The sequence below is a fragment of the Rhinatrema bivittatum genome, chromosome 4 (assembly GCF_901001135.1).
Source record: "Rhinatrema bivittatum chromosome 4, aRhiBiv1.1, whole genome shotgun sequence".
Taxonomy (NCBI): Eukaryota; Metazoa; Chordata; class Amphibia; order Gymnophiona; family Rhinatrematidae; genus Rhinatrema; species Rhinatrema bivittatum.
Window position 1 is genome coordinate 293,580,803 of NC_042618.1, and position 27,917 is coordinate 293,608,719.

The 27,917-nt window shown below is 44.3% G+C and overlaps 1 protein-coding gene across 1 annotated transcript in view; it reads left to right on the forward strand.

Annotated features, from left to right (window-relative positions):
• RYR3 (ryanodine receptor 3) overlaps positions 1–27,917 on the forward strand; it is a 1,291,138-nt gene that overhangs the window by 1,177,957 nt on the left and 85,264 nt on the right. The window contains 1 exon segment of the mRNA XM_029600192.1: positions 11,568–11,610. Within this exon segment, the coding sequence (XP_029456052.1) occupies positions 11,568–11,610 (43 nt within the window).

Consider the following 27,917-nt stretch of genomic DNA (forward strand, 5'->3'; position numbering starts at 1 on the left):
GTGCTACTGCAAGCCGTGCTCCTCAAAATGGTGCCGAATAGCCTCTGAACTACCATGTCACAGGGGCTACCGGCGCCATTGGTCAGCCCCTGTCACATGACCATCGGCGCCATCTTGTGCTCCTATCATGTGACAAGAGCTGACCAATGGCGCCAAAAGCCTCTGTGACATAGTATAGGCAAAGGCTATCGGCGCCATTTTGATTACTGGCAGCGGACATCGAAATCGCTCCCGGACCCCTGCTGGACCCCCAGGGATTATTGGCAAGCCTTGGGGGGTCAGGAGAACTTTCCTTCTACCCCCCCCACCTTCCCCTCCCTTCCCCTACCTAACCCACTCCCCCAGCCTTTGTTGGCAAAGTTACGCTGGCCAGAGACTGGTGTAACTCTGCGCGCACCAGCGGGCTGCTGGCGCGCCATCATATGACCCGGGGACTGGTCCAGAGGCCTCGACCACGCCCCCAGGCCAGTGCCATGCCCCGACCACGCCCCCCAGAATGCCCCGAAAATCACGCCGCCCACCCAGCACGCCCCGACACGCCCCCTTGCAAAGCCCTGGGACTTACGCGCGTCCCCCGGGGCTTGTGCGCGCCGCCGAGCCTATGCAAAATAGGCTCGGTGCGCGCAGGGGGGTTTTAAAAGGGTTACACGCATAACTTATGCGTGTAACCCTTTTAAAATCCGGCCGATAATGAATGCACTAGGATTCAAACTAATTACAGACAAACACACTCACAAAGCAGGGCATTCCCTCGACTTAACATTTATCAATAATAGCCTCCTAGAACAAATAAATACAAATTATGCACAAATTCCATGGTCAGATCATTTTCTCATTCAATCCACCATTAAACTTTTAGGAACACCAGAGATACAAAAAAAGGAACCAATAGAATTTAAGTATCGTCTTCCTTATAACATAGAAATACTAAAAGACATGTTAGAATTAAAATTAACAGATTTCGACTGTAATGATAGCTGCACCGCAACAACAGCATGGGTGAATTTAACTAATAAACTAACAGATGAAATAAACCCCACAAAATATATACGCATCCAAGAACTAAAACAATTAAATCCCTGGCATAACAAAAGATAAAAGAAGTCAAGCGAAATCTTAGAAAAAAAGAAAAGGAATGGAAAAAACAGAAAACAACAGAAAACTTAACTAAGTACTGTAAACATTTGGCATACTACAAGCAAGTAATCCTTGATGCAAAAAAACAATACTTCAGTTCAAAAATAGAAAAATTTGCTAATAATTCAAGAACATTGTTCAACATAATTAAAGACCTTTCCAGTGATAATACTGATTCTCCCCAGAATCTGCCAGAAAATAAATGCAATGAAATAGCGCAGTTTTTCAGTGACAAAATTACAAACTTAAGAACCAAAATCCCAAGCACAACTAAACAAGAGATTAAAATGTATACAAGAGACATTACACAATGCTCTTTGTTTGCTGAGATATCAAGCCTTGAAGTGGAAACCATGCTAAAGAAATTAAATCCTGCTCCCCATATAATTGACACCCTATCTGCTATGGACATAAAAAAGTTAGCTAACATAGCTTCCCCAATACAAACGAAGATTATAAACTTATCCCTAGAGGAAGGTTCAATGCCTGATATACTGAAAGGAGCAATTATTAAACCAATTAGAAAGAAAAAAAAACATGGACCCCCTAATCTTGAGCAACTACAGACCAGTTTCAAATTTACCATTAATTTACCATTAATTGCAAAACTAATTGAAAAAACTGTGCAAAAACAACTAGCAGAACATTTAGAAAACAACAAAACACCCCCGCCATTAATGTAGAGAGCAGTGTTGGAACTGCATCAAAGTGAAATATCTAGCTGAGTAAACAAATAAGCATGGGTGTAGCTTGCTTATTGCTGCAGTTACTACCCCTAACTAATTAAGCTAGATATTTCACTTTGATGCAGTTCCAACACTACTTTCTACATTAATGGCGGGGGTGGAAGGGAAATAGAGCCAAAAGGTTACTAAGGGCCAAGAGTAACAGATAAGTATGAGAAAAAAAAGAAAAAAGTGCAAAAGCTTGCTGGGCAGACTGGATGGGCCATTTGGCCTTCTTCTGTCGTCATGTCTATGTGTCTATGTTTCTATATCCTTCACAACACGGCTTCCGTAAACATTACAGCACAGAAAAATTACTACTCTCACTGACAGATAACATTCTGAGAGGATTTGATAGTGGAAAACATTACATTCTTGTACTACTAGATCTGTCATCAGCCTTTGACAGTAAATCATGAAATACTTTTTAAAAGACTGGAAGAAATAGGTCTACATAGCAACACAATTGCCTGGTTTAGATCATATCTAAGTAACAGATTTTTTCAAGTACAGATCAGAAACACAATGTCAGAAAAAGTAAGTCTACAAACAGGAGTACCACAGGGATCAGCACTTTCTGCGATACTCTTTAATATTTACCTGCTACCTTTGTGCCATCTACTTACAGGCCTGGGAATCATACATTACATATATGCTGATGACATACAACTAATTTTACCCATTGACGACACAATTGAAAAAACACTAAACCTAGCTAACATTTACCTAGACATTATCAAACAACTACTAAATCAAATGGAGCTAGTTATAAATATCAAAAAAACTGAATTCTTTAACTTGGAATGAAAAATATTGATATTATTCAAACTCCAATTTTGCTTAAAATGTATTTATTTATTTTTATTTAAAATCTTTTCTATACCATCGTTTAGCTAGATGCCGTCACAACAGTTCACAATAAGGCACATAACTTCATGTTGCATAAAATATTATATCAATTAAACAGGTGCCATCAAAATACTGTAACAGTTTCATAATAAATATTATTTGGTGGGTATGATAAGTCATGTCCAATTCTATCTTTATTAGCTATGAGATAAATTAATACTTAAATCTAGTCCTTTGTTGTTGAAAGAAAAATAAAATACACATACTTGAGAAAGAAGGTGTGTGTGGGGGAGTTCTACTGACCACATCCTACATTTCCCTGGATTCTGCTCTCCATTCTCTTTGTGGTATGCTTGCTTAAATAGCCATGTTTTAAAACTTTTTCTGAATGTTTTGATGTTTCTTTGCAATCTGATTTCTAAAGGCATATTGTTCCATATTACAGATCCTGCTAGGGATAGGGCCCTATCCCTTACTTAGTCTAGCTGTTTTAACTGAGGGAATAGTTAAGTGCTTTATTTGCTGATCTCAGGTTTCTGTGGGGGATGTGTACGCAAAGGGCTGTGTTCAGCCATTCTGCTTTTTTGTCATGTATTAATTTATGTATGGTACATAGAGTCTTGTATTGTATTCTTTGCTCAATGGGTAACCAGTGTAGTTCAATTAGGGTATCAGTGATATGGTTTCTTTTACTTTTACCAGTTCAAATTCTTGCAGCTGTGTTTTGTAATATCTGTAGTGGTCTTATTGTGGTGTATGATAAACCCAGTAGGAGGGCATTACAGTAGTCAGTACTAGCAAAAATTAAGGCTTGTAATATTAATCGGAAGTCGGTTGGCGTTAGTAGTGGTTTTAGTCTTCTAAGAGTCATAAGTTTGATGTATCCTTCCCTTACTTTTAGAGATATATGTTGTTTCATACTTAGTTCTGTATTGATTATCACTCCAAGGTTTCATACTTTCTCAGCTAGTTGTATTTTTTGGTTGTCATTGGGTGTGATTGGGTTTTGAATGATCACTATGTTTTTTCGTTCTAGATGTAGGAATTCTGTTTTCTCTATATTAATAACTAATTCCATTTGGTTTAGGAGTTGTTTTATTATATCTAAATACATGTTGGCTATGTTTAATGTTTTCTCAATTGTGTCATCAATTGGAAGTATTAGTTGAATATCATTAGCGTATATGTAGTGTGAGATGCCTAAACCAGCTAGCAGGTGACATAAAGGCAGCATGTATATGTTGAATAGTGTGGCAGATAGGGCTGATCCCTGCGGAACTCCTGTTTGAAGGTTTATTTTCTCCTACATTACATCTTTGATTTGTACTTGGAAGCACCTGTTATTTAGGTATGATTTCAACCATTTGATTGTTTTGTTGCTTAATCCTATTTCTTCTAATCTATTTCATAGGATGTCATGATTTACTGTATTGAATGCCACTGATAGGTCTTGCATCACTAAAATGTAATGTTTACCGCTGTCAAATCCTCTCATGATGTTGTCTGTTAGCACAAGCAGTAGTGTTTCAGTGCTAAAGTTTTTGTGAAAGCCATGTTGTGATGGGTACAGAATATTATTGCTCTCTAAGTGTTCTGCTAATTGATTTTGTATGTTTTTTTTATATTAATTTTGCAATTAGAGGTAGGTTTGATACTGGTCTATAATCAGAAAGTGGAATTAGCCGAGAAGGTTCGAAACCTCGGCGTTATAATCAACACAGAACTTAGCCTTAAACAACATGTATCACTGAAAGTAAAAGAAGGATACGCTAAACTAATGGTGCTCAGGAAGTTAAAACCTTTATTAACAATAACAAACTTTCGAACAGTACTACAAGTACTAATATTCGCAAGCACTGATTACTGCAACACCCTGTTTTTGGGATTACCTTATACAAATATAAGACTACACTGAAAATATTACAAAACTCCGCCGCAAGAATACTTACAGGTAAAAGGAAAAGAGACCGCATTACTGAAACACTAGCAGAACTACACTGGCTACCCATAGAAAAGAGAGTTCAATATAAAGCACTATGCACAATACATAAATGAATTCATGATGAAAAAGTGGAGTGGCTTAACACAGCACTACATGTACATGTTCCACAGAGAAATCTGAGATCGGCTAACAAAGCCCTCCTAACCATCCCTTCTGTTAAGAAAGCAAGACTTAGCCAAGTCAGGGAACAAGCACTGTCCTTAGCAGGACCCATACTATGGAACACTATACCCCTTGAGATAAGATTACAGAGAAATTTCAAACTATTCAAAAAAAGTTTTAAAACCTGGCTTTATGAACAGGCGTTTTATAAAGAGAACTGAGAATAGGAAAGTAAATAAAGCTGGCATCAGAACATCAGCACTCAGCACTTAAATTCACTATGAGGCAGATTTTAAAAAACTACGCCCAAGTGTATTTTTGTTCGCGCGACCGGCGCAAACAAAAGTACGCCGGATTTTAATAGATATGCGCGTAGCCACACGTATCTTTTAAAATCCGGGGTCAGTGCGTGCAAGGCTGCGCAAAATCGGCAGCCTGCACACACCGAGCCGCGCAGCCTGCCTCCGTTCCCTCCGAGGCCACTCCGATTTTGGAGCGGCCTCGGAGGGAACTTTCCTTCCGCCTCCCCCCACCTTCCCCTTCCTAACCCACCCCCCAGCCCTAACTAATTCCCCCCCTACCTTTATTCCAAAAGTTACGCCTGCCTCGCGCATGCCGGGCTGGCTACCGGCATGCCATGTTCCGGTCGGGGGCTGGTCTGGAGGCCGCAGCCATGCCCCCGGACTGGAACCACGCCCACGGACCCGCGCCCAGAATGTCCCCAATGACGCGCCGACCGCGACACGCTCCCCGACACGCCCCCGTCACGCCCCCCCCAGGAAAGCCCTGTGACTTACGTGCATCCCGGGTCTTTGCATGCACCGGCAGCCTATGCAATATAGGCTCGGCGCGCGCAGGGGGAGCTTGGGGCAGGTTTTCGGGGGGGTACGCACATATCCCTTTGAAAATCTGCCCCTATGTGCGTATTTTTATTTTTTATTTTATCACTCACCGTTAACCTTGGATAAAAATATAAAGTACAAGAGAGTTTCACATGTAAATTATCACTGTTACAAGTATTAAAAGGACAAGATTTATGACAATCATCAAATAGTCTTTATTTTGGAAGTTTATGTAACTGGAACCTTATTGGCACTATTGTATATCATATTACCCAGTTCAATTTTTTAACATTACTATTTGTGCTTTTTTGTAAACCGTTGTGATGGTATATAACTTAACGATGGTATAGAAAAGATTTTAAATAAATAAATAAATAGATAGATAGGTAATTCTAATTGATAAATAGGATGATGAACATGATGAACTGCCTGTTACATTAAAATAGGTATAGGGATTTCCTGTGCTGTTATATTGGCAGAGGGTCAATAATCCCAACCCATTTATAATGGGTTAGAGATGTTGCATTGATAAAGGGTCCTGGATCCCTTGAACTCTCGCTTGTTGCTTTGTTTGAGGGCCAGAAATTCCCTGGGTTCTTACCTTTTATTTATTTATTTATTTATTTATTTATTTATTTATTTAAAACTTTTCTATACCGACCTTCATGGTTGAGGGACCATATCAGATCGGTTTACATCGAACTGGGGAATTGGAACAAAAACCATAGTTTGAACAGGAAGAACAAAGTTACATTCAACAAGGAAAATAAACTTGGAGGCAAAGACTGCTGGAATGAAAGGCTAAGAAATTAGAAATTAAATAATATAGACAATTGCTGAGTTCTTTTGTAAGTCCTATGGGCAGGGGCGGCTCAAGACAATCTGCTGCCTGAGGCAAGGGATGGGATGGCGCTCCCCACTCTGCCCCCCCCCCCCCCCCAAATAGGCTCCCTCTCTCTCTGGCACCCACACTCAAGCACCCTCACACATACTCTCTCCCTCCCCAAGCAACCTCACACATGCTCTTTCACACATCACACATGCTCTCTCACCCCCCCTCCTCCCCCCCCCAGCTCGCAATCTCTCAGATTGAGGAGAAGATGAAGACCATGGTGAGAGTGAGTGTATGTAGAGGGGTGAGTATGTGTCAACACATGACTGGCCGGTCGGATCACATAGGTAGGCAGAGCTGTAGCTAGGCAATTTGGTGCCTATGGCCAAGTGAAAATCTGCACCTTCCCCCTTTACACAAGACATGACACCACAAGTTGGGAGATTCTGTTAAATATTTGTACAGCAATGCCCATGGCCAGTGCAAGGGTATTAGAGGCCCTAGGAAAATGTTATAGCCTTGCACCCCCATCCCATCATACCCTCCTCACACACAATTAAAAATTATGTATTTTTTTTAATCTATTTATTGATTTTCTCAAGCAATTTACAAAGCAATATACTTTGTACAGAAATAAAGAAACAATTTTAAATAAGAAAATAATACATGTCCATACATAATCATTCTTTATAACCTAGACCACTATGGAGCTGAGATTCAGTAATAGGAGGACACAAAAAATTAGGAGCATAGAAAAAGAAAATAAACGTCTTAGAAGTATAGCATGGTATCTACCCTTTTTTTTTTAACCTAAGATATGGGACTCTTTAAACATCTTTAAGTGTTCAGGAAGGAAATACACAAACACTTCATTGTTTAGTTTCAATATACATTTGCAAGGAAACTTCAGTTGGAAGGTCGCTCCTAGTGATAGGGCTTCTGGGAGTAAGGCCAAGAACCCTTTCCTCCTCTCCTGAGCAGGCTCAGCCAGATCTGGAAACATTTGTATAAAATTCCCATGAAACTTTACCCTTAAATTTTGGAAGTAATTATGCATAATTAAACTGAGGTCTTGCTCATATACACAAGATATCAATAGGATAGCCCTTTCTATTATTTCTATTGTGGAGGACTCTAGAAATTCTGTTAAATTTCCCAGGTTTAATTGGGGCTGTCGTTGTTCAGCTCTTCCTCCTAATCTTCAAAATGGCAAAAAATACTCCCTATTAAAGGATGGATGATTATCTGGTGCGATTTTCAATACCTCAGTCAAGTATCTCCTAAGTGTAATTCTGGACTGTTCACTATTATTTTAGGAAAATTCAATAGCCTGAGATTTAAACGTCTCAGGCGATTTTCCATATATTCCATCTTCCTATTCAGAGACTTTTGATCTTCTTTAATGGTAGCCTGGACTTCTAGCCCTTTTTTTGTATCAGCTTCCAGTGTTTGTATCCGAAGTTTATAATCTTCAAGGAAAAAGTATCCAATTTTAGTGCACTTGCTTCTATTTGCTGGGAACACTTCTGGACTTCAGACCTTAACTGAGCCATTAACTCCCATAGTGAGCCTAAAGTCACGACAGTAGGTTTGGAATGAGAAATCTCCACAACATTTGTTTGAGGAAAAAGTTCTGAAACTGTAGATTCTCCTCTGTCGTTGCTGTTGTTAAGATCACAGATTCCATAGGGGTACCCTCTGTGAGCATAGTTGAGCTCATCGGCTCACTAACAGCACACACCTTTGTTATGGACATCTGTGAGGGCGTCAACGAAGCTGTCCTCAGGATTGGGAGGCTAAGAGAGACCTCCCCAGGTGAGAGAGAGGCTCTTTCTCTTGTCTCACCAGCGGGGATATTCGCCACCTCAATATTAGGGTAAGAACCTGTATAGTGTGGGATGGTACGTTGCCCCGGAGAGATGTTAGACGTAGAGGGAGATACTCTAACTTTCCTTTTTCGTTTAGAGGGCATATCAAGAAAGAGTCTCAAATGAAATAATTAGAACTTACCCGGGCAAACAGTCACAGGAAGCACGACAAAATTCACTTCCTCCTTCCGATAAGATCACGATAGTTTCAAGGGAAGATCAAGTCCTTTTTTCTCCCAGCTGTATGGTGTTAGAACTCAGGTTTTTTTGTTCCGATTAAAACAAAGCCACGCGCCCCTTTCGCGCGCGTGGCTTCGGCTGTGCGCCACTAAGGGATGCTTTTTAGGCCTCCTCTGAGGTCCCGGAAGATGACGTCACTCTCAGGGTTCAGGCTGCGGCTGGTGCCCGTCAAAGCAAGTTTTAGTTCGCTCCCGGGTAAGAGCTAAATCCTCCTCCTTCCGCTTTCGCTCTCTCTTTCTCAGCCCGATCTCTCACCGCTAAGGGCCGCTTTTTAGGCCTCCTCTGAGGTCCTGGAAGATGACGTCACTCTCAGGGTTCAGGCTGTCCATGGCTGGTGCCCGTTGAAGCTTTTGCTCTCTTTCTCAGCCCGCAATTATGCATTTATAATACAGATTTTACATGAAAAAGTACATTCAAAGCACAGTCTTCCGAGGTAAAAGTACCATTTACAATATGTATATTATATTTACATGCACTGCTGAGGTGCCAACCAGAAAACCCTGCAAAAAAGCAAGAGACACTTGGATTCTATATGGTATTAGGCCTACTGTAATGCGTCTTAAGCATGGGCATGACCCTGAGAGAGCCACGAGAAAAAAGAACTTCTATATAAAAACAGTTATACCACAAATACCACAAATATTACACCAGGCCTAAAACAGTAATAAACCCCCTATTAGGAAAACAGAACAAGCCAAGCTGCTATAGATCCCTACATAGAAACTACACACTAATGGAATAACTCACTTCAGTCACACATGCAAAACAGAGATAGATCCTCAAGTACAGAATAAAAACACCATACAGTATAAAAAGAAATGTACAGATAAAAACTGAACTGGAAATTGCAGCAAGCCAAATTCTGCATGTACTGCAACAATGTAAAAAACAGAAACATTACCATTCTTAAAACAAAATTAGTAAAACCATAGCAATAATATGAATAATTCAAAACAATTAATAGAATAACATTCAATAATTAAAATTTCATATAAAAATATTCCAAACATCAATAAAATATTTCAAAACAGGCACATCAAATAACACCCAAATAAAGATTTTAAAAAATTCCCTATTATCCATACCTTGGAACTTTTGATTTCCAGATGCCCTGAAATTGTCATGAATTAGCAGACAAAGAGTAACTGGGGTAGTTGTGCACACACATGCTCCCTCTAATACACATACATGCTCTCGCTCACTTTCCCACACACAAGCACACATGCTCTCTCTCTCCCATATGCATGCACACATGCTCTGTCTCTCCCACATATATGCTCTCTCTGTCCCACACACATGCTTTGTCTCAATCACTTCCTCCTTAACCTAGCAGGCAACAGCAATCGCCTTCTTCAACCCCCGTGGCCAAGAGAACGACTTTCGGCCAGCAATGGACTACTTCCAGCAGGGCACTCCTCCACCTCTGAAGCAGCACGGCCCCACCGAAATTGTCAGCGTGGTAAGCGCTGCCTTAGTAAATGGAAAAGCAGCACGGCCCCGCCAGAATCATCAGCATTGCCAGTGGGGCCATGCTGCTTTTTTTTTTTTTTGCTGAGGACCCACTGCTCTCGTGGGTGCCTTTTTGTAACGACGCCTACGGCCGTGGCCATATTGGCCACAGGCATGCTACAGCTAAGGCAGGGCGCTAGAGCCAGCACATTGAGTTCAGAAGCACAACCTGACACAGGAGGAGGATGCCACCAGCAGCGGCAGTGATTGCTGATACCACCTACCGCTGCTGGCCAGGTGATTCCTCCCATTATCTCTGTCTCCTCTCAAGCTCTCCCCCCCCCCCCCCTTGACAACGAGCAGAAGCGGCGACTTTAAGGGCAACAATGCCAGCAAGGCTTCTCCATATCGAGCCCCTCCTCCTTCTCAGCGGCGGCAGGAAGAGCATCGGTGGGCTCAGACACTGCTCATCTCCACTCCGGCTGGCCCTTCCTTTCTTGTTTTACTTTTTTTTTTTTTTGCGGCTCGCATCTCTCAGGCTTCTTCGCATCCACGGCACTCAAATTGCCATCAATTTACCACGGTCCTGATTGCATGCGCGGCAGGCTCTCTCTTAATTTTAGTTTTTTTTTTCTTTCATTGTTTTCTTCTTTCTCCAGTGCAATTTTTGGCAATGGCAGTGAGAGTAGTGGGGCTTCGACGCCGCACTTCTGCTCTCGGCCCCTCCTGTTTAGCATTATTTTTTTTTCTTTATCATGGCATCCAGCAGAAAGTGGTAAAGATGAAGGAGACCCTGGCTGCATGGGAGGAAGGGGGAATTCTGCGCGGGTCCGTCCTTATTGTGGTGGCAGGGTGAGGTCGCTGCTAGAGGAGTTTGGGGGGGGGGGGGAGGGCAATTTTTGCTGCTTCCAAAGTTTGCCGCCTGAAGCGACTGCCTCACCCTGCCTCATTATAGAACCACCCCTGCCTATAGGCTTTCTTCTACTGAATTGCCAAAGGGTCTGGGAACCTGTTACTTTCTTCTGTTACCTTGACAGAAAGCCAGAGATATTTGCTGGTGCATTAATATACAGTATGGTTGAAGATCCTTTGCGCTTTCTACTTTTGTATTGCCAAAAGATCAGTAATCTCCTGGACTCTGCTGTTGCAGAGGAAATCTGGTTTCTCTCCTGTTGCTTTGGAAGAGGGTATGGAAACCTCTGGCTTTATTCTTGCTATTTCTCCTGATTCTTGGAGGGGTGATAATGAGGCAATTGCACCATCCCAGCTTTCAACGAGTTCACCAGAATATAAATAGAGCTGCATTTATATGACATGACTTTGCAGTCCGAGAAGCAAAAAGCACTATTCCGTCTGGAAGAAAGTACTTTTCTGGCCTTGCCCCAGTGATGAGCAAAGTACGGTAAATTCAATATGTGTATGCACAATTAATTTTGAATTAAACTTGATGAGAAAAACTATTCAAACCTTGGTTGCTGTTGAAGTACTTATATATTTCTGTGTGTTTTTCCATTCCTGCAGGTCCTTTCCTAATAATTACTGGGACAAGTTTGTAAAACGCAAAGTGAGTTCCACAGTAATGTTTATGTATGCCCAGCAGTGTAACATTAAAACATTCTGATGTTTGTACTGCATGGGTATGTGGCTGCTTTTCTGTGCATGGGTATCACCTGCTGAACATGTCCATGTCTTTGCTCATGTGTGTTGAACATTTTTGCCTCTCTCTGTACATACCTGATGCAGTTTCCCATGAAAAAATACTTGATAAAGCAAGGAAAATGGCCCTAAGAGAGATATTTAGGAAATAGAATAAGGACTGATTAAATGATTAGTTACAGATCAGTAACTCTACCATAGTCACACATTTCAGTCCCCAATCTGTTTTTATAATATATACATTTTATTGAGATTTTTAAATATATAACATAATAAGATAGTATTAATCAATTGTCAATTTGAGACCTCAAGGTTGCACTCTGCCTGCAGCCAAGGGGACAGTGCAGATCCCGCCCACACAGCCTGGGGGGGCCCAGTGGTCTAAGACAGGAAGGTAGCCTGACCTCTCCCTCGGGGCCTTTGCCCATGGTCAGAGGTGAGCCAATGGGTGGAGTCCAGAGGGTAGGGAGGGCTATCTGGTCCCAGGGAGAGAGTAGAGCCAGTGCAGGGCTCAACCTCTTTTTCTTTGCTGCTCGCTCATCAACATTTGGGCAAGTCATCCTAAATTTTTTTATATATATAAAAAGGCCCAACATGCATCCCAAGATGTGCCCCAACCACATTTTTTGTGTGTGCTTCTCTGATCGTCATTTCCTAGTTGGCGTGGAAAGCTCATCCTCCGGGTTCCAGTTCCATATTTAAAAAGCATGAGGAATTCCTGCCAGGGAAGGCAGCTATTTCAGCAATCTGCTGCCCTGTTCTCCTTCTGCTAAAATCAGAGGGGAAAAGGAGGAGCCTGCTACCCTGGCAAGGCCCCTGTGGCCCCCTCAAAAAATCTGCTTCCCTGCTCTCTTGTGTAGAGCCCCCAGCTAAAACAGATGAAGTGCCACCAGCGAAGGGAGGAAGCTGTGACAGAAAAATCCCCAGTCTTAGGGCAGGACCAAATAGGGGTTGTGGGTTGCTACACAGAACAAGGGAAAAATGGCTCTCCATGCCCAGTTTCCAGCCCAAGAGTATCCCTCCCAGCCCTAAAAACATAGGGCCGGATTTTAAGAGGTACGTGTGGGCGTACATTTGTGCGCGCAACCCCCCCCCCCCCCCCCCCCCACCACCTTTGTTTAATAAGTTGCGCCTGCCTTTGGGCAGGCGTAGGTTGCGTGTGCCGGCCAAGTGCCAGCGCGAGATCCCCCGGCACAGCCGCTGTGCCGGAGGCCTCGGTTCCGCCCCTGCCCCACCCCCGCCCCTTTCACAAAGCCCCGGGACATAGGCACGTCCTGGGGCTTGCCCGCGTCGCCGGGCCTATGCAAAATGGGCTCGGCGCGCACAGGAGCACTTATGGGCGTAAATCCTTTGAAAATCTAGCCCTCAGGGTTCTAAAGCAGGGAAAATACCACACCTGAACTGCAAGAAAATTTTGTACTCAACTTTAAACCAATGAGGGAATAAGTAGCACATTAGAATATGTGGCAGGGTTAACATAAATGGCTGTCCCGACCCCCGGGAGCTGTGCAGTGTAACCGTGGACATGGGATAAGCACTGGGCTGGTTTTTACTGTGTTCCAGAGTATGTAATAACTGAACTATTAGGCATTGTCTTCTCCCTTCCTGTGCATTGGGGAATGCTAGAAGAAAGCTGTTCCAATAAGCCCAGGAACAGGACTTGTGCTATCTGATGACTGTGTTTATAAATAAACCAGCAATTTCACGGTTAACAAGCTGAAATCCACAGGAAACCAGAGTGCTCTGCCTTTGATGATGTCAGGCAGGGTGAGAGATCAACTACAGCAAGAGCTCATCAGAACTGAGCTTCTTCCTGGGCAAACACCTTACCTGAAAGGACCAGTGCTTAGAGCTGTGGTTTAACAGCAGCTGTTAGAGCAGCCTGGCCAGGGACGGATTGGCCTATCGGGGGATCGGGCATCCCCCCCCGTGGGCCGGTCGCGAGCGTGGCCGTGAGAAAGGCAAAGCTAACAGACAAGAGACTAGAGGTGTGGGCTTCCACCTCAGGAAGCAGGGACTTAAGCCAATTTACTCATTTCCTGGACTGAGATAAATATGGCAGAACTTGTCTAAGAAGCATTCTAATGAGAGGAGCAGAGCAATATTTGGATTGCAGCCCTACTGTATAGCAGCCCCTTGCAAGCAACGCACAGACTCTCTCAGTGAGTGCAGCCAGCCAGGGCACTTTCTAAGGTGCCTGGAGTCTGTTAAGGGTGCCCTCACCAGTGAAGAATTCAGAGGATTTGGTTTTCCCTCAGGAAAACCAAATTTTTTTTATTAACCATCAAAGACCACAGATTTTTGTTCCTGTTTTGATTAAATCATTCTCTCTTTTGTGTACGCACATTAGTAGAGAAGACTGCTAGAATTAGGGTGTTGGATCCTGCAGTTATCACATATAAAACTGACTCAGGGGAAGGGTTGGTTCTGATTAAGTTGTGCTGGTTTTGTACTGCATTGCTACTGCTGTGTTTACATTGCATAACAATTGACAGTGGTTGGCATTGCTTTTATTACTGTGCATGTGTCACTTAAATGTTGTTTGCTATTTTTCCTACACCACATTCCTCTGGTTTAGTAAAAGATTTGTCTTGTTGTTTCCTATATGGTGATTTTATATGGCACATAGTGTTAAAAGTAAGGGATTCTTAAGAAGTGGCACCAGATGAGGTACTGGAATTGGGACAAGGTCTTATCCCCCTTCAAGACAAGCAAACCCACAAGGATTTATCATAATATTTTTTTCTATGGTTAACTACCCCTCCCTTTCTTCCTCAAGGGGGAGGGTCACAAATATAAAGAAAACATTCATAAGGGCAACAAACAGTAATTTTTGAAAATAGCAATATGTAGCAAGATAACAGAAACAATATCAGTGGGCAAAAATCTGTGCAATTCCTCCACACTCTTACTAATGGTAATGACTTAGCAAGCTTTCTTTGTGTGCCTGGCTTAAAATAAAACAAAGTTCCCTTCGGCACAATTCAGAAATAATTAGGGTTGTGAATCGTTTTTCTGACGGATAAAAATATCGTACGATATTTTCTAATCCATCAGATATCGGGGGGGGGGGGGAGGGTCCCCGAAAGCGATAGGAAAACCCCACTAAATTTTTGTGTGGTTTTCTTATCATTTGGGGGGGGGGGGAGGTGGGAAGAAAGGGCACACAGAAAAACAAACCCCAAACCCACCCGACCCTTTAAATCAAATTATTTATAATCCCCCACCCTCCCGACCCCCCCAAAACTTTCTTAAACTACCTGGTGGTCCAGCAGGGGTCCCAGGAGCAATCTCCCGCTCTCGGGCCATCGGCTGCCACTAATCAAAATGGCGCCAATGGCCCTTTGCACTTACCATGTGACAGGGGATATCGGTGCCATTGGCCGGACCCTGTCACATGGTAGGAGCAATGGATGGCCCGCGCCATTTTTTAAGATGGCGCCAGCCGTCCATTGCTCCTACCATGTGACAGGGGCCAGCCAATGGCACCGATAGCCCCTGTCACATGGTAAGGGCAAAGGGCCATCGGCGCCATTTTGTTTACTGGCAGCCAACAGCCCGAGAGCAGAATTTTGCTATGGATGTGGGGAACTACTGTCTTCCCTAGAGACACGGAGAATGTAGCCAAAAGAAGGACTCGTGCCAGGTATATGATATGGCGAGGAGGATTAGCGACATCTTCTGGAGAGAATGCACGGGAGAGGGCATCTGCTTTGACATTTTTAGCCATGGGGTGGTAGCATAGAGTGAAATTAAAGCAGGTAAAAAAGAGCACCCAACGGGCCTGGCGAGGGTTCAGCCGCTGGGCTTGATGAAGGTACTGTAAATTCTTATGGTCCATGTATACCGTGATGGGGTATTGGGACCCCTCCAACCAGGGGCACCATTCCTCAAGGCAAGCTTAATTGCCAGGAGTTCCTTGTCGACAATTCTGTAGTTCCGCTCTGCTGGCAAGAATTGTTTAGAAAAGAAGAAACACGAATGGAATGTGCCGGTAGGAGAGTGTTGGCTTAATACTGCCCCTACTCCATCGAAGGAAGCGTCCACCTCAAGCACAAAGGAGCGCAGTGGGTCAGGATGTCGGAGGCAAGGTTCTTGGAGAAAAGTGGACTTCAAGCGTTGAAAGGCCGTTACGGCTTCTGGAGGCCACAGTTTAGGATTTGCGCCCTTGCACGCCCTTGCAAGTCAGAGCAGTAATCGGGGCCACCAGCTGGAGTAATTGTGGATAAAGGCACGATAATAATTAGCGAACCCAAGGAATCACTAAACAGCCCGTAGGCCCATTGGTTGTGGCCATTCCTGGATGCTTCTAAGCTTCTCCGGGTCCATGTGGAATCCGTGCCGGGATACAATATACCCTAGGGAGGGTAGGCTCTCCTTCTTGAATGAGCACTTCTCTAACTTAGCGAAGAACTGGTGGTCTCGAAGATGTTGAAGTACTTGGGCAAGGTCCTGGTGATGGGTTGGAACATCCCTGGAGAAGATTAAACTGTCATTCAAACGGATGTCGACACATTTGTACAACAGGTCACAGAAGATCTTGTTCATCGTATTCTGAAAAACGGCCAAGGCGTTACAGAGACCGAAGGGCATGACTAAGTACTCATAGTGCCCGTCGCGAGTATTAAAGGCCGTTTTCCACTCGTTGCCCTCCCAAATGCGGATAAGGTTATAGGCTCCCCCTAGGTCAAGCTTGGAGAAGATCTGGGCTCCTTGTAGGCGATCAAATATTTCAGTAATGAGAGGCAGGGGATAGCAGTCTTTTAAAGTGATGGCGTTGAGACCCCTGTAATCTATTCAGGGACAGAGTGAGCCATCCTTTTTAGCCACAGAAAATATGCCCGCCCCTACCAGGGATGTGGATTTGCGGATGAATCCCTTGGCTAAGTTTTCCTGTATATAGTCTGACATGGCCCGAGTCTCAGCCAGGGATAGCAAGTAGACCCTACCTCGGGGCGGTTCAGTATTAGGCAGGAGGTTGAATGCACAGTCAAAAGACCGATGCAGAGGCAGGGTATCTGCGCCTTGCTTGGAAAAGACCTCCGCCTAGGAGGCGTAGCAGGGTGGTAATCCAACAGGAAGGAGTGCCATGGAGAAACAACGATGGGTCATGGGCTACTTGAGACACAAGTCCTGGCAGGCAGTACCCCACTGCGAGAGTTGCGAGGATGCCCAGTCAAATTGCGAGAGAATGCTTCCTTAAACAGTGTAGCCAGAGTACCACTGGATGGATGGAGCAGTCAATAACGTGGAAGGTTATGGTCTCCTCATGCAGAGCACCGGTACGAAGCACGACCGGAATGGTGGTGTGGGTGACTTTACCCGGTAAGGGCTCTCCGGAGATGGAGGAAAGTACGAGGGGTACTGGAGCGAGGCAAGTGGGAATCTGGATGTGTTGCACGAGCTGTTAAGGATGAAATTGCTTCCTGACCCGGAATCCACCAGGGCTAGAGTGTGGAATTCTTGGCCATCCACCTTGAGAGTGACTGGAAAAGTGAGAGGCTGGATCGGAAGATGTCAGGCCCAGTAGTAGTCCCCCAACATGACCTAGGCCCGTGCGTTTCCCGGGCGTAAAAGGCATTGAGCTAGGAGGTGTCCAGACTCCCCGCAGTATAAACACAGTCCAGAGCGACGGCGGTCAGTCAACCACGGCCCAGTTGCATGGGTTCTTCAGTAGCCACCTTGGTTGGGCTTGCAGTGTGTTCAGGAGACAGAGAATGCGGAAGAACTCGGGAAGGCAGAGAAAGTCTCTTAGGAGCGTGTAATTCCTGGGAGCGCTCCTGAAGTTGCCGGTCAATCCGCCCGGCCAGCTCTATGAGGCCATCCAGCGAGGGGGGCAGCTCTCGGGCTGCTAACTCATCCTTAATCCGACCAGCCAAACCTTCCAGCGCAAACAGTCCTTGCCCCAGGGAAGCTCCGATGCCAGGGTGCGGAATTCGATGACAAAGTCCGTTAGGGAACACGACCCTTGATGTAGGTGCAACAAGGAGGTACTAGAGTCTGACTGCCTTCCGGGTTCATCGAAGATGGTGTGGAAGAGTGAGAGGAAGCACTGCAAGTCCTGCAACACTGGATCAGCCCTCTCCCAGAGGGGGAATGCCCATGCTAGGACCTTACCGTCCAAAAGGGAAAATATATAAGTTGTCTTGGTGAGATCATCTGGAAAGAGCACTGATTGCAGACAAAAGTGCACATGACACTAGTTCAAGAAGCTGCGGCAGTATTGTGGATCCCCAGTGAAGCGAGGTGGCGTCGGAAGGGGCAGCATGGACCATGCAGCCGGTTGAGGAGTAGGGCCCCCCCCCCATCGCTGTGGACGCCGAAGTACCTGGGCAAACGGTGGAATCCAGACATTGACTAAGGCGTTCCACAGCCGAGGCAAGAGACTCCAATACTTTCTGCTGCTCCAAAGTTTTTTGGGCCAGGCCCAGTATGGCCTGCAGGGCCGAGGCCTCGCCGGGTCCATGGACTTGGCAAACTGTTGGGACCTCGGTGTAGGTTGTGGACACTTGGCCTGAGTTGGGATGACACAACCTGAGAGGATGCCCAGCCACAGGTTCCCAACGTCAGGGCTGGATGACATGGGCTGGCTGGCTGAGGCTTCACCACTACCAACCCCGTTCCTCACAAGTTGAGCCCTTGGGTGCCGGGGCCAGCTGGACTTGGGTGGACCCCTGTGACGAAGCTCCGATGACTGATGATCCGAAGACTTGGGCAGGTGGCAGTCAAACAGCAAGAAGTCTGATCCGAAGTCCTGGGCAGTTAGCGGGCAAGAAGCTTGAGGTCCGATCCGAACGTCCAGGGCAGGCGGCGAGCAAGAAGCATGAAGTCCGATCCGAAGTCCAGGGCAGGTAGTGTGCAAGAAGCGTGAGGTCCGATCCGAAGTCCAGAGCAGGCGGCGAGCAGAAGCGTGAAGTCTGGTCCAAAGTCGAAAGCCAGGTAGGTCCGTCCGAGGGAGAAGGAGCAGGAAGCTGGAACAGGGCCCGAAGGTACTAACAGGCGCTGGAAGGCAGGAACAGTAACACAGGCAGAGCCAAGCAGGATCCCAGCAAGGAAACGCAGCACGACTGAACTTGTGGCCAACTCATGGAGGTGCCGAGGCAGCAGGCCTAAATAGGCCAGGTCTGATGATATCATCTGGCTGAGCCCCCGGAAGTTCCTGCTGCTGGCCCTTTAATATGCAGCACCAGATGTGCGTAAGAGAAGGGGCCAGTCGGTTGAGGAGCTGGTGGCATCCAGCACGCCGGGGAGGCCCAGCGCAGGAAGGAAGGAGGGCCAAGTGTCCATAGTGCGTCGGGAGGGACCCAGGATCCGGTGGGCCGGTGGAGCAGCATCGGGGGGTGCACGGGACCGACCGGTGAGTGCAACAAGCACTTGATGGTAGAGATGTACATGTAAATCTGTGTCGATGGTCGCTGAAGTTAAACAAGGAGACCTAATGGGAGGTGGAAAGTGATCTAAAGGCTAATGAAAATAATGGTCATGGGGTCAATGGGACTTCTGGTCCAAAGTCCTCCTGCTTGACAAGACTGCAATTTGGTACAATCTACTTCTTTAAGAGGTTCATATGGAAGATCTGGACTTTTTTCAACATGTCTCTAGCATACAGGATCTATCTTTTTATATGACCTCGTAAGGCCTTGCCAGTAGGATAGCAACTTACTATCTGAATATCGTAATAATGCTAGAATGCAATCTCCTGGTTGGAAGATCTGTTGGACAATGGATTGGTTATACTCATGGGCTTGGTAGCATAAGCCTTTTCCAGACACACCAGAAAGCTTTTGCAGCTTTCTTGCATTTGGATTACATGATCAACCAGGTTCTGTCCCGAGTTTGGTTCTTTCTCCCAGGTTTCTCTGGCTACATCCAAGATTCACCGGGGTCTTCGCACATTAAGTAGTTCAAATGGGAAGAAGCTCGTTGAGTTTGGGAAACTTTTTGGTTAGCAAATAACACATATGGCATTGATAAATCCCAATCTTTGCTGTCTTCAGCAACAAACTTCCTTATCATCTGCTTGAAGGTCTTATGGAAGGATTCAATGAGCACATATGTTTGTGCTCATTGAGGATTCAATGAGCACATACACACCCACAATGTTTGTGGGTGTGTACAGAGGTGTATAAAGTTTTCACATTGACTTGTTGCATTGTTTGAAAAACAAATGTGGTCCTGTGGTCGGTCAATACTTCTTAAGGCAATCTGATTCATGAGAAAATGTCTAACAAGGCAGTCATCACCATTGAGGTTTTTATTTCTTAGAGGTATATAGCCTCCAGTTATCAGATGGCATAATTAAGAACAACTAGAATGTATTGGTTTCCATGGGTTGATCTCTCTAAGGGTCCCATTAAATCCATGATCACTCTCTCTCAAGTCTCTATGATGGTCACTGACATCATGGAACCACTTGGACCTCAGCAGACTTAGTTAACTAGAATGCAGGCAACCATCTGCTGACCAGACTTGTTATCCCACAAAGAGAAATGCCTGCCAGGTGCCAGAATCCATGACATTACGGAGAGATTGCTGAAAATCCTCAAGCCTACTGACTACTATCTGATGCTGCCCATTCCAGAACCTCCAGGGTAGCATTCTCTGAAATGCTCCCTGTTCCACGCGCAGGTCACCAGAGGCAGGCAGAGCTCCGGAGTCTCAATGCATGGATGAGACGATGGTGCAAGGAAATGGGATTCAGTTTTGTTAGGAACTGGGGAACCTTTTGGGAAAGGGAGTCTCTTCCGAAGGGATGGGCTCCACCTTAACCAGGGTGGAACCAGACTGCTGGCGCTAACCTTTAAAAAGGAAATAGAGCAGCTTTTAAACTAGAACAAAGGGGAAAGCCGACAGTCGCTCAGCAGCGCATGATTCGGAGAGAGGTATCTTCAAAGGATACTAATGATGCATTAGAATTAGGGCATCCCGACAGTGAGGTTCCAATAATTAGAAAAATAGTCCAAGTGCCTGTAACTAAAAACTCACCTGAGCTAAAAAAATTCTAACTTATCCCTATCAATTAAAAAGCAGAATGAAAATACAAACAAAAAACAAACTTTGAAATGTTTGTATGCTAATGCCAGAAGTCTAAGAAGTAAGATGGGAGAATTAGAATGTATAGCAGTGAATGATGACATAGACTTAATTGGCATCTCAGAGACATGGTGGAAAGAGGATAACCAATGGGACAGTGCTATACCGGGGTACAAATTATATCACAATGACAGAGAGGAGCACCCGGGAAGGAGGTGGCGCTTTATGTCCGGGATGGCATAGAGTCCAACAGGATAAACATCCTGCATGAGACTAAATACAAAATTGAATCTTTATGGGTAGAAATCCCTTGTGTGTCGAGGAAGACTATAGTGATAGGGGTATACTACCGTCCACCTGGTCAAGATGGTGAGACTGACAGTGAAATGCTAAGAAAAATTAGGGAAGCTAACCAAATTGGTAGTGCAGTAATAATTGGAGATTTCAGTTACCCCAATATTGACTGGGTAAATGTATCATCAGGACACGCTAGAGAGATAATGTTCCTAGATGGAATAAATGATAGCTTTATGGAGCAATTGGTTCAGGAACCAACAAGAGAGGGAGCAATTTTAGATCTAATTCTCAGTGGAGCACAGTACTTGGTGAGAGAGTTAATGGTGGTGGGGCCGCTTGGCAATAGTGATCATAATATGATCAAATTTGATTTAATGACTGGCAGAGGAACAGTGTGCAAATCCAAGGCTCTCGTGCTAAACTTTCAAAAGGGAAACTTTGATAAAATGAGAAAAATTGTTAGAAAAAAACTGAAAGGAGCAGCTACAAAAATGTATTCCACACATTAAGAAAGGTGGAAATAAGGCAAAACGATTAACGGCATGGTTAATAGGGGAGGTAAAAGAAGCTATTTTAGCCAAAAGATCTTCATTCAAAAATTGGAAGAAGGATCCAACAGAAGAAAATAGGATAATGCATAAACGTTGGCAAGATAAATGTAAGACATTGATAAGATAGGCTAAGAGAGAATTTGAAAAGAAGTTGGCCGTAGAGGCAAAATCTCACAGTAAAAACTTTTTAAAATATATCTGAAGCAGAAAGCCTGTGAGGGAGTCAGTTGGACCGTTAGATGATCGAAGGGTTAAAGGGGAACTTAGAGAAGATACGGCCATCGCAGAAAGATTAAATGATTTCTTTGCTTCAGTGTTTACTGAAGAGGATGTTGGGGAGGTACCCATAATGGAGAAGGTTTTCATGGGTAATGATTCAGATAGACTGAATCAAATCAAGGTGAACCTAGAAGATGTGTTAGGCCTGATTGACAAACTGAAGAGTAGTAAATCACCTGGACCGGATGGTATACACCCCAGAATTCTGAAGGAACTAAAAAATGAAATTTCAGGCCTATTAGTAAAAATTTGTAACCTATCATTAAAATCATCCATTGTACCTGAAGACTGGAGGATAGCAAATGTAACCCCAATATTTAAAAAGGGCTCCAGGGGCGATCCGGGAAACTACAGACCGCTTAGCCTGAGTTCAGTGCCAGGAACAATAGTGGAAAGTGTTCTAAACATCAAAATCACAGAACATATAGAAAGACATGGTTTAATGGAAAAAAGTCAGCATGGCTTTACCCAGGGCAAGTCTTGCCTCACAAATCTGCTTCACTTTTTTGAAGGAGTTAATAAACATGTGGATAAAGGTGAACCGGTACATGTAGTATACTTGGATTTTCAGAAGGCGTTTGACAAAGTTCCTCATGAGAGGCTTCTAGGAAAAGTAAAAAGTCATGGCGATGTCCTTTCGTGGATTGCAAACTGGCTAAAAGACAGGAAACAGAGAGTAGGATTAAATGAACAATTTTCTCAGTGGAATGGAGTGGACAGTGGAGTGCCTCAGGGATCTGTATTGGGACCCTTACTTTTCAATATATTTATAAATGACCTGGAAAAAAATACGACGAGTGAGATAATCAAATTTGCAGATGACACAAAATTGTTCAGAGTAGTTAAATCACAAGCAGATTGTGATAAATTGCAGGAAGACCTTGTGAGACTAGAAAATTGGGCATCCAAATGGCAGATGAAATTTAATGTGGATAAGTGCAAGGTGATGCATATAGGGAAAAATAACCTATGCTATAATTACACAATGTTGGGTTCCATATTAGGTGCTACAACCCAAGAAAGAGATCTAGGTGTCATAGTGGATTACACATTGAAATCGTCGGTTCAGTGTGCTGCGGCAGTCAAAAAAGCAAACAGAATGTTGGGAATTATTAGAAAGGGAATGGTGAATAAAACGGAAAATGTCATAATGCCTCTGTATTGCTCCATGGTGAGACCGCACCTTGAATGCTGTGTACAATTCTGGTCGCCGCATCTCAGAAAAGATATAATTGCGATGGAGAAGGTACAGAGAAGGGCTACCAAAATGATAAGGGGAATGGAACAGCTCCCCTATGAGGAAAGACTAAAGAGGTTAGGACTTTTCAGCTTGGAGATGAGAAGGCTGAGGGGGGATATGATAGAGGTGTTTAAAATCATGAGAGGTCTAGAACGGATAGATGTGAATCGGTTATTTACTCTTTCGGATAGTAGAAAGACTAGGGGGAACTCCATGAAGTTAGCATGGGGCACATTTAAACTAATCGGAGAAAGTTCTTTTTTACTCAACGCACAATTAAACTCTGGAATTTGTTGCCAGAGGATGTGGTTAGTGCAGTTAGTATAGCTGTGTTTAAAAAAGGATTGGATAAGTTCTTGGAGGAGAAGTCCATTACCTGCTATTAAGTTCACTTAGAGAATAGCCACTGCCAATAGCAATGGTAACATGGAATAGACTTAGTTTTTGGGTACTTGCCAGGTTCTTATGGCCTGAATTGGCCACTGTTGGAAACAGGATGCTGGGCTTGATGGACCCTTGGTCTGACCCAGTATGGCATTTTCTTATGTTCTTATGTTCTTATGGTACAAATGATATTACTAGGTATTGACTTCATGGTTCTGGGATGAGATTAAAGCAGATAGGCACACAGGTGGTATTCTCCTCAATCCTCCCAGTCAAGGATAAAAGCCCAGGCAGGGAAACGAGCATTCTGGAGAAAAATGGAATAGCTGTATAGATGGTGTTCATGAGAGTGTTTTCGCTTTCTGGATCATGGGATGATGTTTCAAGAATTGCTGGGCAGACATGGGTTCTACCTGTCAAAGAAGAAGTGCAGTGTATTTCATAAGAACTTAAGAAGTTACCATGTTGGGTCAGATTGAGGGTCCATCAAACCCAGCATACTGTTTCTAACAGTGGCCAATCCAGATTGCAAGTACCTAAGCATTAAATAGATCCCATGCTACTAATGCCTGTAATAGCAGTGGCTATTCCCTAAGTCAGCTTGATTAATAGCAGGTTATAAACTTCTCTTTATGAACTTCTCCTCCAGGAACTTATCTAAACCTTTTTAAAACCAGTTACACTAACTGCCCTAACCTCATCCTCCAGCAACGAATTCCAGAGCTCAGTTGTGTATTGAGTGAAAAAGTATTTTCTCTGATTTATTTTAAATGTGCTACTAACTAACTTCATTAAGTGCCTTCTATTATCCGATAGAGTAAATAACCAATTCAAATTTACCTGTTCTAGGACTCTCATGATTTTATAGACCTCTATCATATCCCCTCTCAGCTATCTGTTCTCCAGGCCGAATAGCTCTAACCTCTTTAGCCTTACCTCATAGGGGAGCTGTTCCACCCCCTTTATCATTTTGGTTGCCCTTCTCTGCACTTTCTCCAGTGCAACTATATCTTTTTTGAGATGCGGCAACCAAAATTACACACAGTATTCAAGATGCGGTGTCACCAAGGAGCAATATAGAGGCATTATGACATCCATCATTTTATTTGCCATTCCCTTCCTAATAATTGTTAAGATTCTGTTTGCTTTCTGGGTCGCCACAGCACACTGAGCTGACGATTTCAATGTTTTATCCACTATGAGCCTAGATCTCTTTCCTGGGTGGTAACTCCGAAGGTAGAATCTAACATTGTGAAACTACAGCAAGGGTTATTTTCCCCTATATGCATCACTTTGCACTTGTCCACGTTAGATTTCATCTGCCATTTGGAAGCCCAATCTCACAAGGTCCTCCTGCAATTTATCACAACCCGCTTGAGATTTAACTACTCTGCATAATTTTGTGTCATCCATAAATTTGATCACCTCACTCATCGTACTCCTTTCCAGGTCATTTATAAATATATTAAAAAGCACCCGTCCAAGTATAGATTCCTCAGACACTCCACTGTTCACCTTTTTCCACTGTGAAAACTGACCATTTAATCCTGCTCTCTGTTTCCTGTCTTTTAACCAGCTTGCAATCCACAAAAGGACATCGCCTCCTATCCCATGACTTTCTACTTTTCCTAGAAGCCTCTCATGTGGGACTTTGTCGAACGCCTTCTGAAAATCCAGATTCCCCACATCTACCGATTCACCTTCATCCACATGTTTATTCACCCCTTCAAAAAAATGTAGGAGATTTGTGAGGCAAGACTTCGCTTGGGTAAATCCATGCTGGCTGTGTCCCATTAAACCATGTCTATCTAAATGTTTTGTGATTTTATTCTTTATAACAATTTCCATGATTTTTCCTGGCACTCATATCTGGCACTCAAATCTCCCCTGCACCTCCACTCTTCCAGGGTATACATATTCAGATCCTTCAGCCTTTCCTCATAAGTCTTCTCATGCAGACCCCACACCATTTTGGTCACTCTTCTCTGGGCTTGCTCTATTCTTTCTTGTCCCTCTTAATATATGGACTCCAGAATTGAACACAGAACTCAAATGAGGCCTCACCAAGGACCCGTACAAGGGCATTTTCACCTCCTTTTCCTTACTAGTTATTCCTCTTTCTTTGTAGCCCAGCATTTTTCTGGCTTTAGTTATTGCCTTGTCACATTGCTTTGCCATCTTCAGATCTCCAAACACTATTACTCCAAGATCCCTCTCTTGGTCCATGCACATTAACTTTTCATCCCCCCATCACATACAGCTATTTTGGATTACCGCACCCCAGATGCATGACTCTGCACTTCTTGGCATTGAATTCCAGCTGCCAAATCTTCAACCACTCTTCCAGCTTTCATAAATCCCTTTTCATTCATGCAGTACAAAGCCAGACTACACATCCATTTCCAAAGAGACCGATGAAGACACCAAGCACACCTCAAGCTTTCTGCCTCCCTAAGCAGAGGGAAGTGACATGATGAGGAGACCTGTATTTGGATGTTTAAGGAAGGAGAGAAGAAAATTAGATGTGGGCCTTTGTAGCAACTGTGTAGCTGGGGAGAGGGCAGGGAATGAACACTCTCCTAAATGCACCACTCATACACAACATAGATGCCAAAACACTTTTCTGCTTACTTTTCCTAGTGAACCTTCACCTCCAGCCTCCTGCAGTTCTCAACTTTCAGCCATTTTAATTCTAGCAGAACTCGATAGGCACGGAGGGCTACGGTTAACTGCAAGTTGCTGGAGGCTGCAGATGTAGGGTCACCCAGGTAAGAAGGAGGGTAGATAGAACTGGACTCCCCCTCTCTAGCCTCCCTCCTCCTTTCTGCTCTGGTGATCCTTGCCTTCCACGCCAAGGTTCCCCACCCCTCACCATATTAACTCTCATGGGTTTCTCAACCTCACTCTGCTTCCCTCTGAGTCCTTCATTCACTTCTCCCCTGGGTCAGATGTGTCCATAGGCAACACAGGCAGATACCTGAAAGCAACTGCAAAATGGGACATCTCTGAGAGTAAAATCCCTCAACCCCAGTATTCTACCTATGTCCACTGATCTTTTGTATATGGCTCAGCTTGCACTGACCATCCCCTCATTTTCTCTCTTGTACCTTCCCCCCTACCCTAGTATGGTCACCAGAAGTGGAGGGGAGCAGTGTGGGAAGCCATTATGCTTAGCAGCAACTTGGCCAGGAAATTGACACACATAGTAGTGCTTGAAGTTATGGGACAAACAGCCAATGACCTTATATCTCTTCAGTCTTGGCCATTATACTTCATGGCCTTATCAATTGTCAACACATAACACCCCAGCCTGTCTCATGTGGCTATCCTGTCTCTAGGTAAGCAGTTCTAACACACTCAGCTCTTCTCTGCCTTCCCTGGGCGGCCATAACTGATCAGTGTTCTGCTCTGTTTGTGCAGGAAAGTAGGAACAGGTTGCCACCCACAGCTCAGCTTGATTTCTAGGGGAGAGGCAGAACTAGTGTACACTGCTAGGTCAACTATACTTCCTTAGGTCCCAGACAGCAACTCTGGGTTGTTTCTCCAAAACATTCTAATGAAACTAAAGTATAGACTTATGTGGCTGGGAGAGGAACTACTTCAGACTTACCTTGGGTAGGGGGATTACACATAGGGGCCCTATTACCACAGAGTGAAGGGGGAGAAGAGTACACACCCCTTGTAATTAAGGTATGGGTTCGGGATATTGGCTGTCCATCAGCAAAGCAAAGAAAAGGAGGGGGTTGGAGGGAGAGAACCCCATATTCCCTATCAGCCCTCTTCAGTTTTCCACTGTGAGCCTGCATGTACAGTCTGCAGTAGTCCTTTAGCTACTTGTGCTCATCCAATATTTACAGAGTGTAAAGAAATTGTTAGGGTACAAGCTTAAGATTAAAAATGTATTTCAGTCCCATGGACTTCAGATGTCACAGAACATACATGATGTATGACACAAACAACTGAGTTGCAATAGCTAGCTATCCAAATAAGACTCTTACACATGCCTAGCATTCAGCCAGCAGACCCATCCCCATGCCTATAATCCAGGGGTCGGGAACCTTTTTGGCTGAGAGAGCCATGAACGCCACATATTTTAAAATGTAATTCCGTGAGAGCCATACTAACTACAACCCCCCACCCTCCTGACTCCCCCAAGACCTACCAAATTAATTTACTACAACTCCCTACTCTCCTGACGCCCCCAAGACCTGCCAAATTAATTTACTACAACCCCCCATCCTCCTAACCCCCCCACCCCCTAAGACCTGCCAAAAGTCCCTGGTGATCCAGCGAGGGTCCAGGGCTCGCAGACAAATCTTTAATAAAAAGTAAAAATCTAACAAATCCCCCACCCTCCTGATGCCCCCCAAGACCTCCAAAATTAATTTACTACAACCCCCACCCTCCTGACCCCCCCCCCCCAAGACCTGC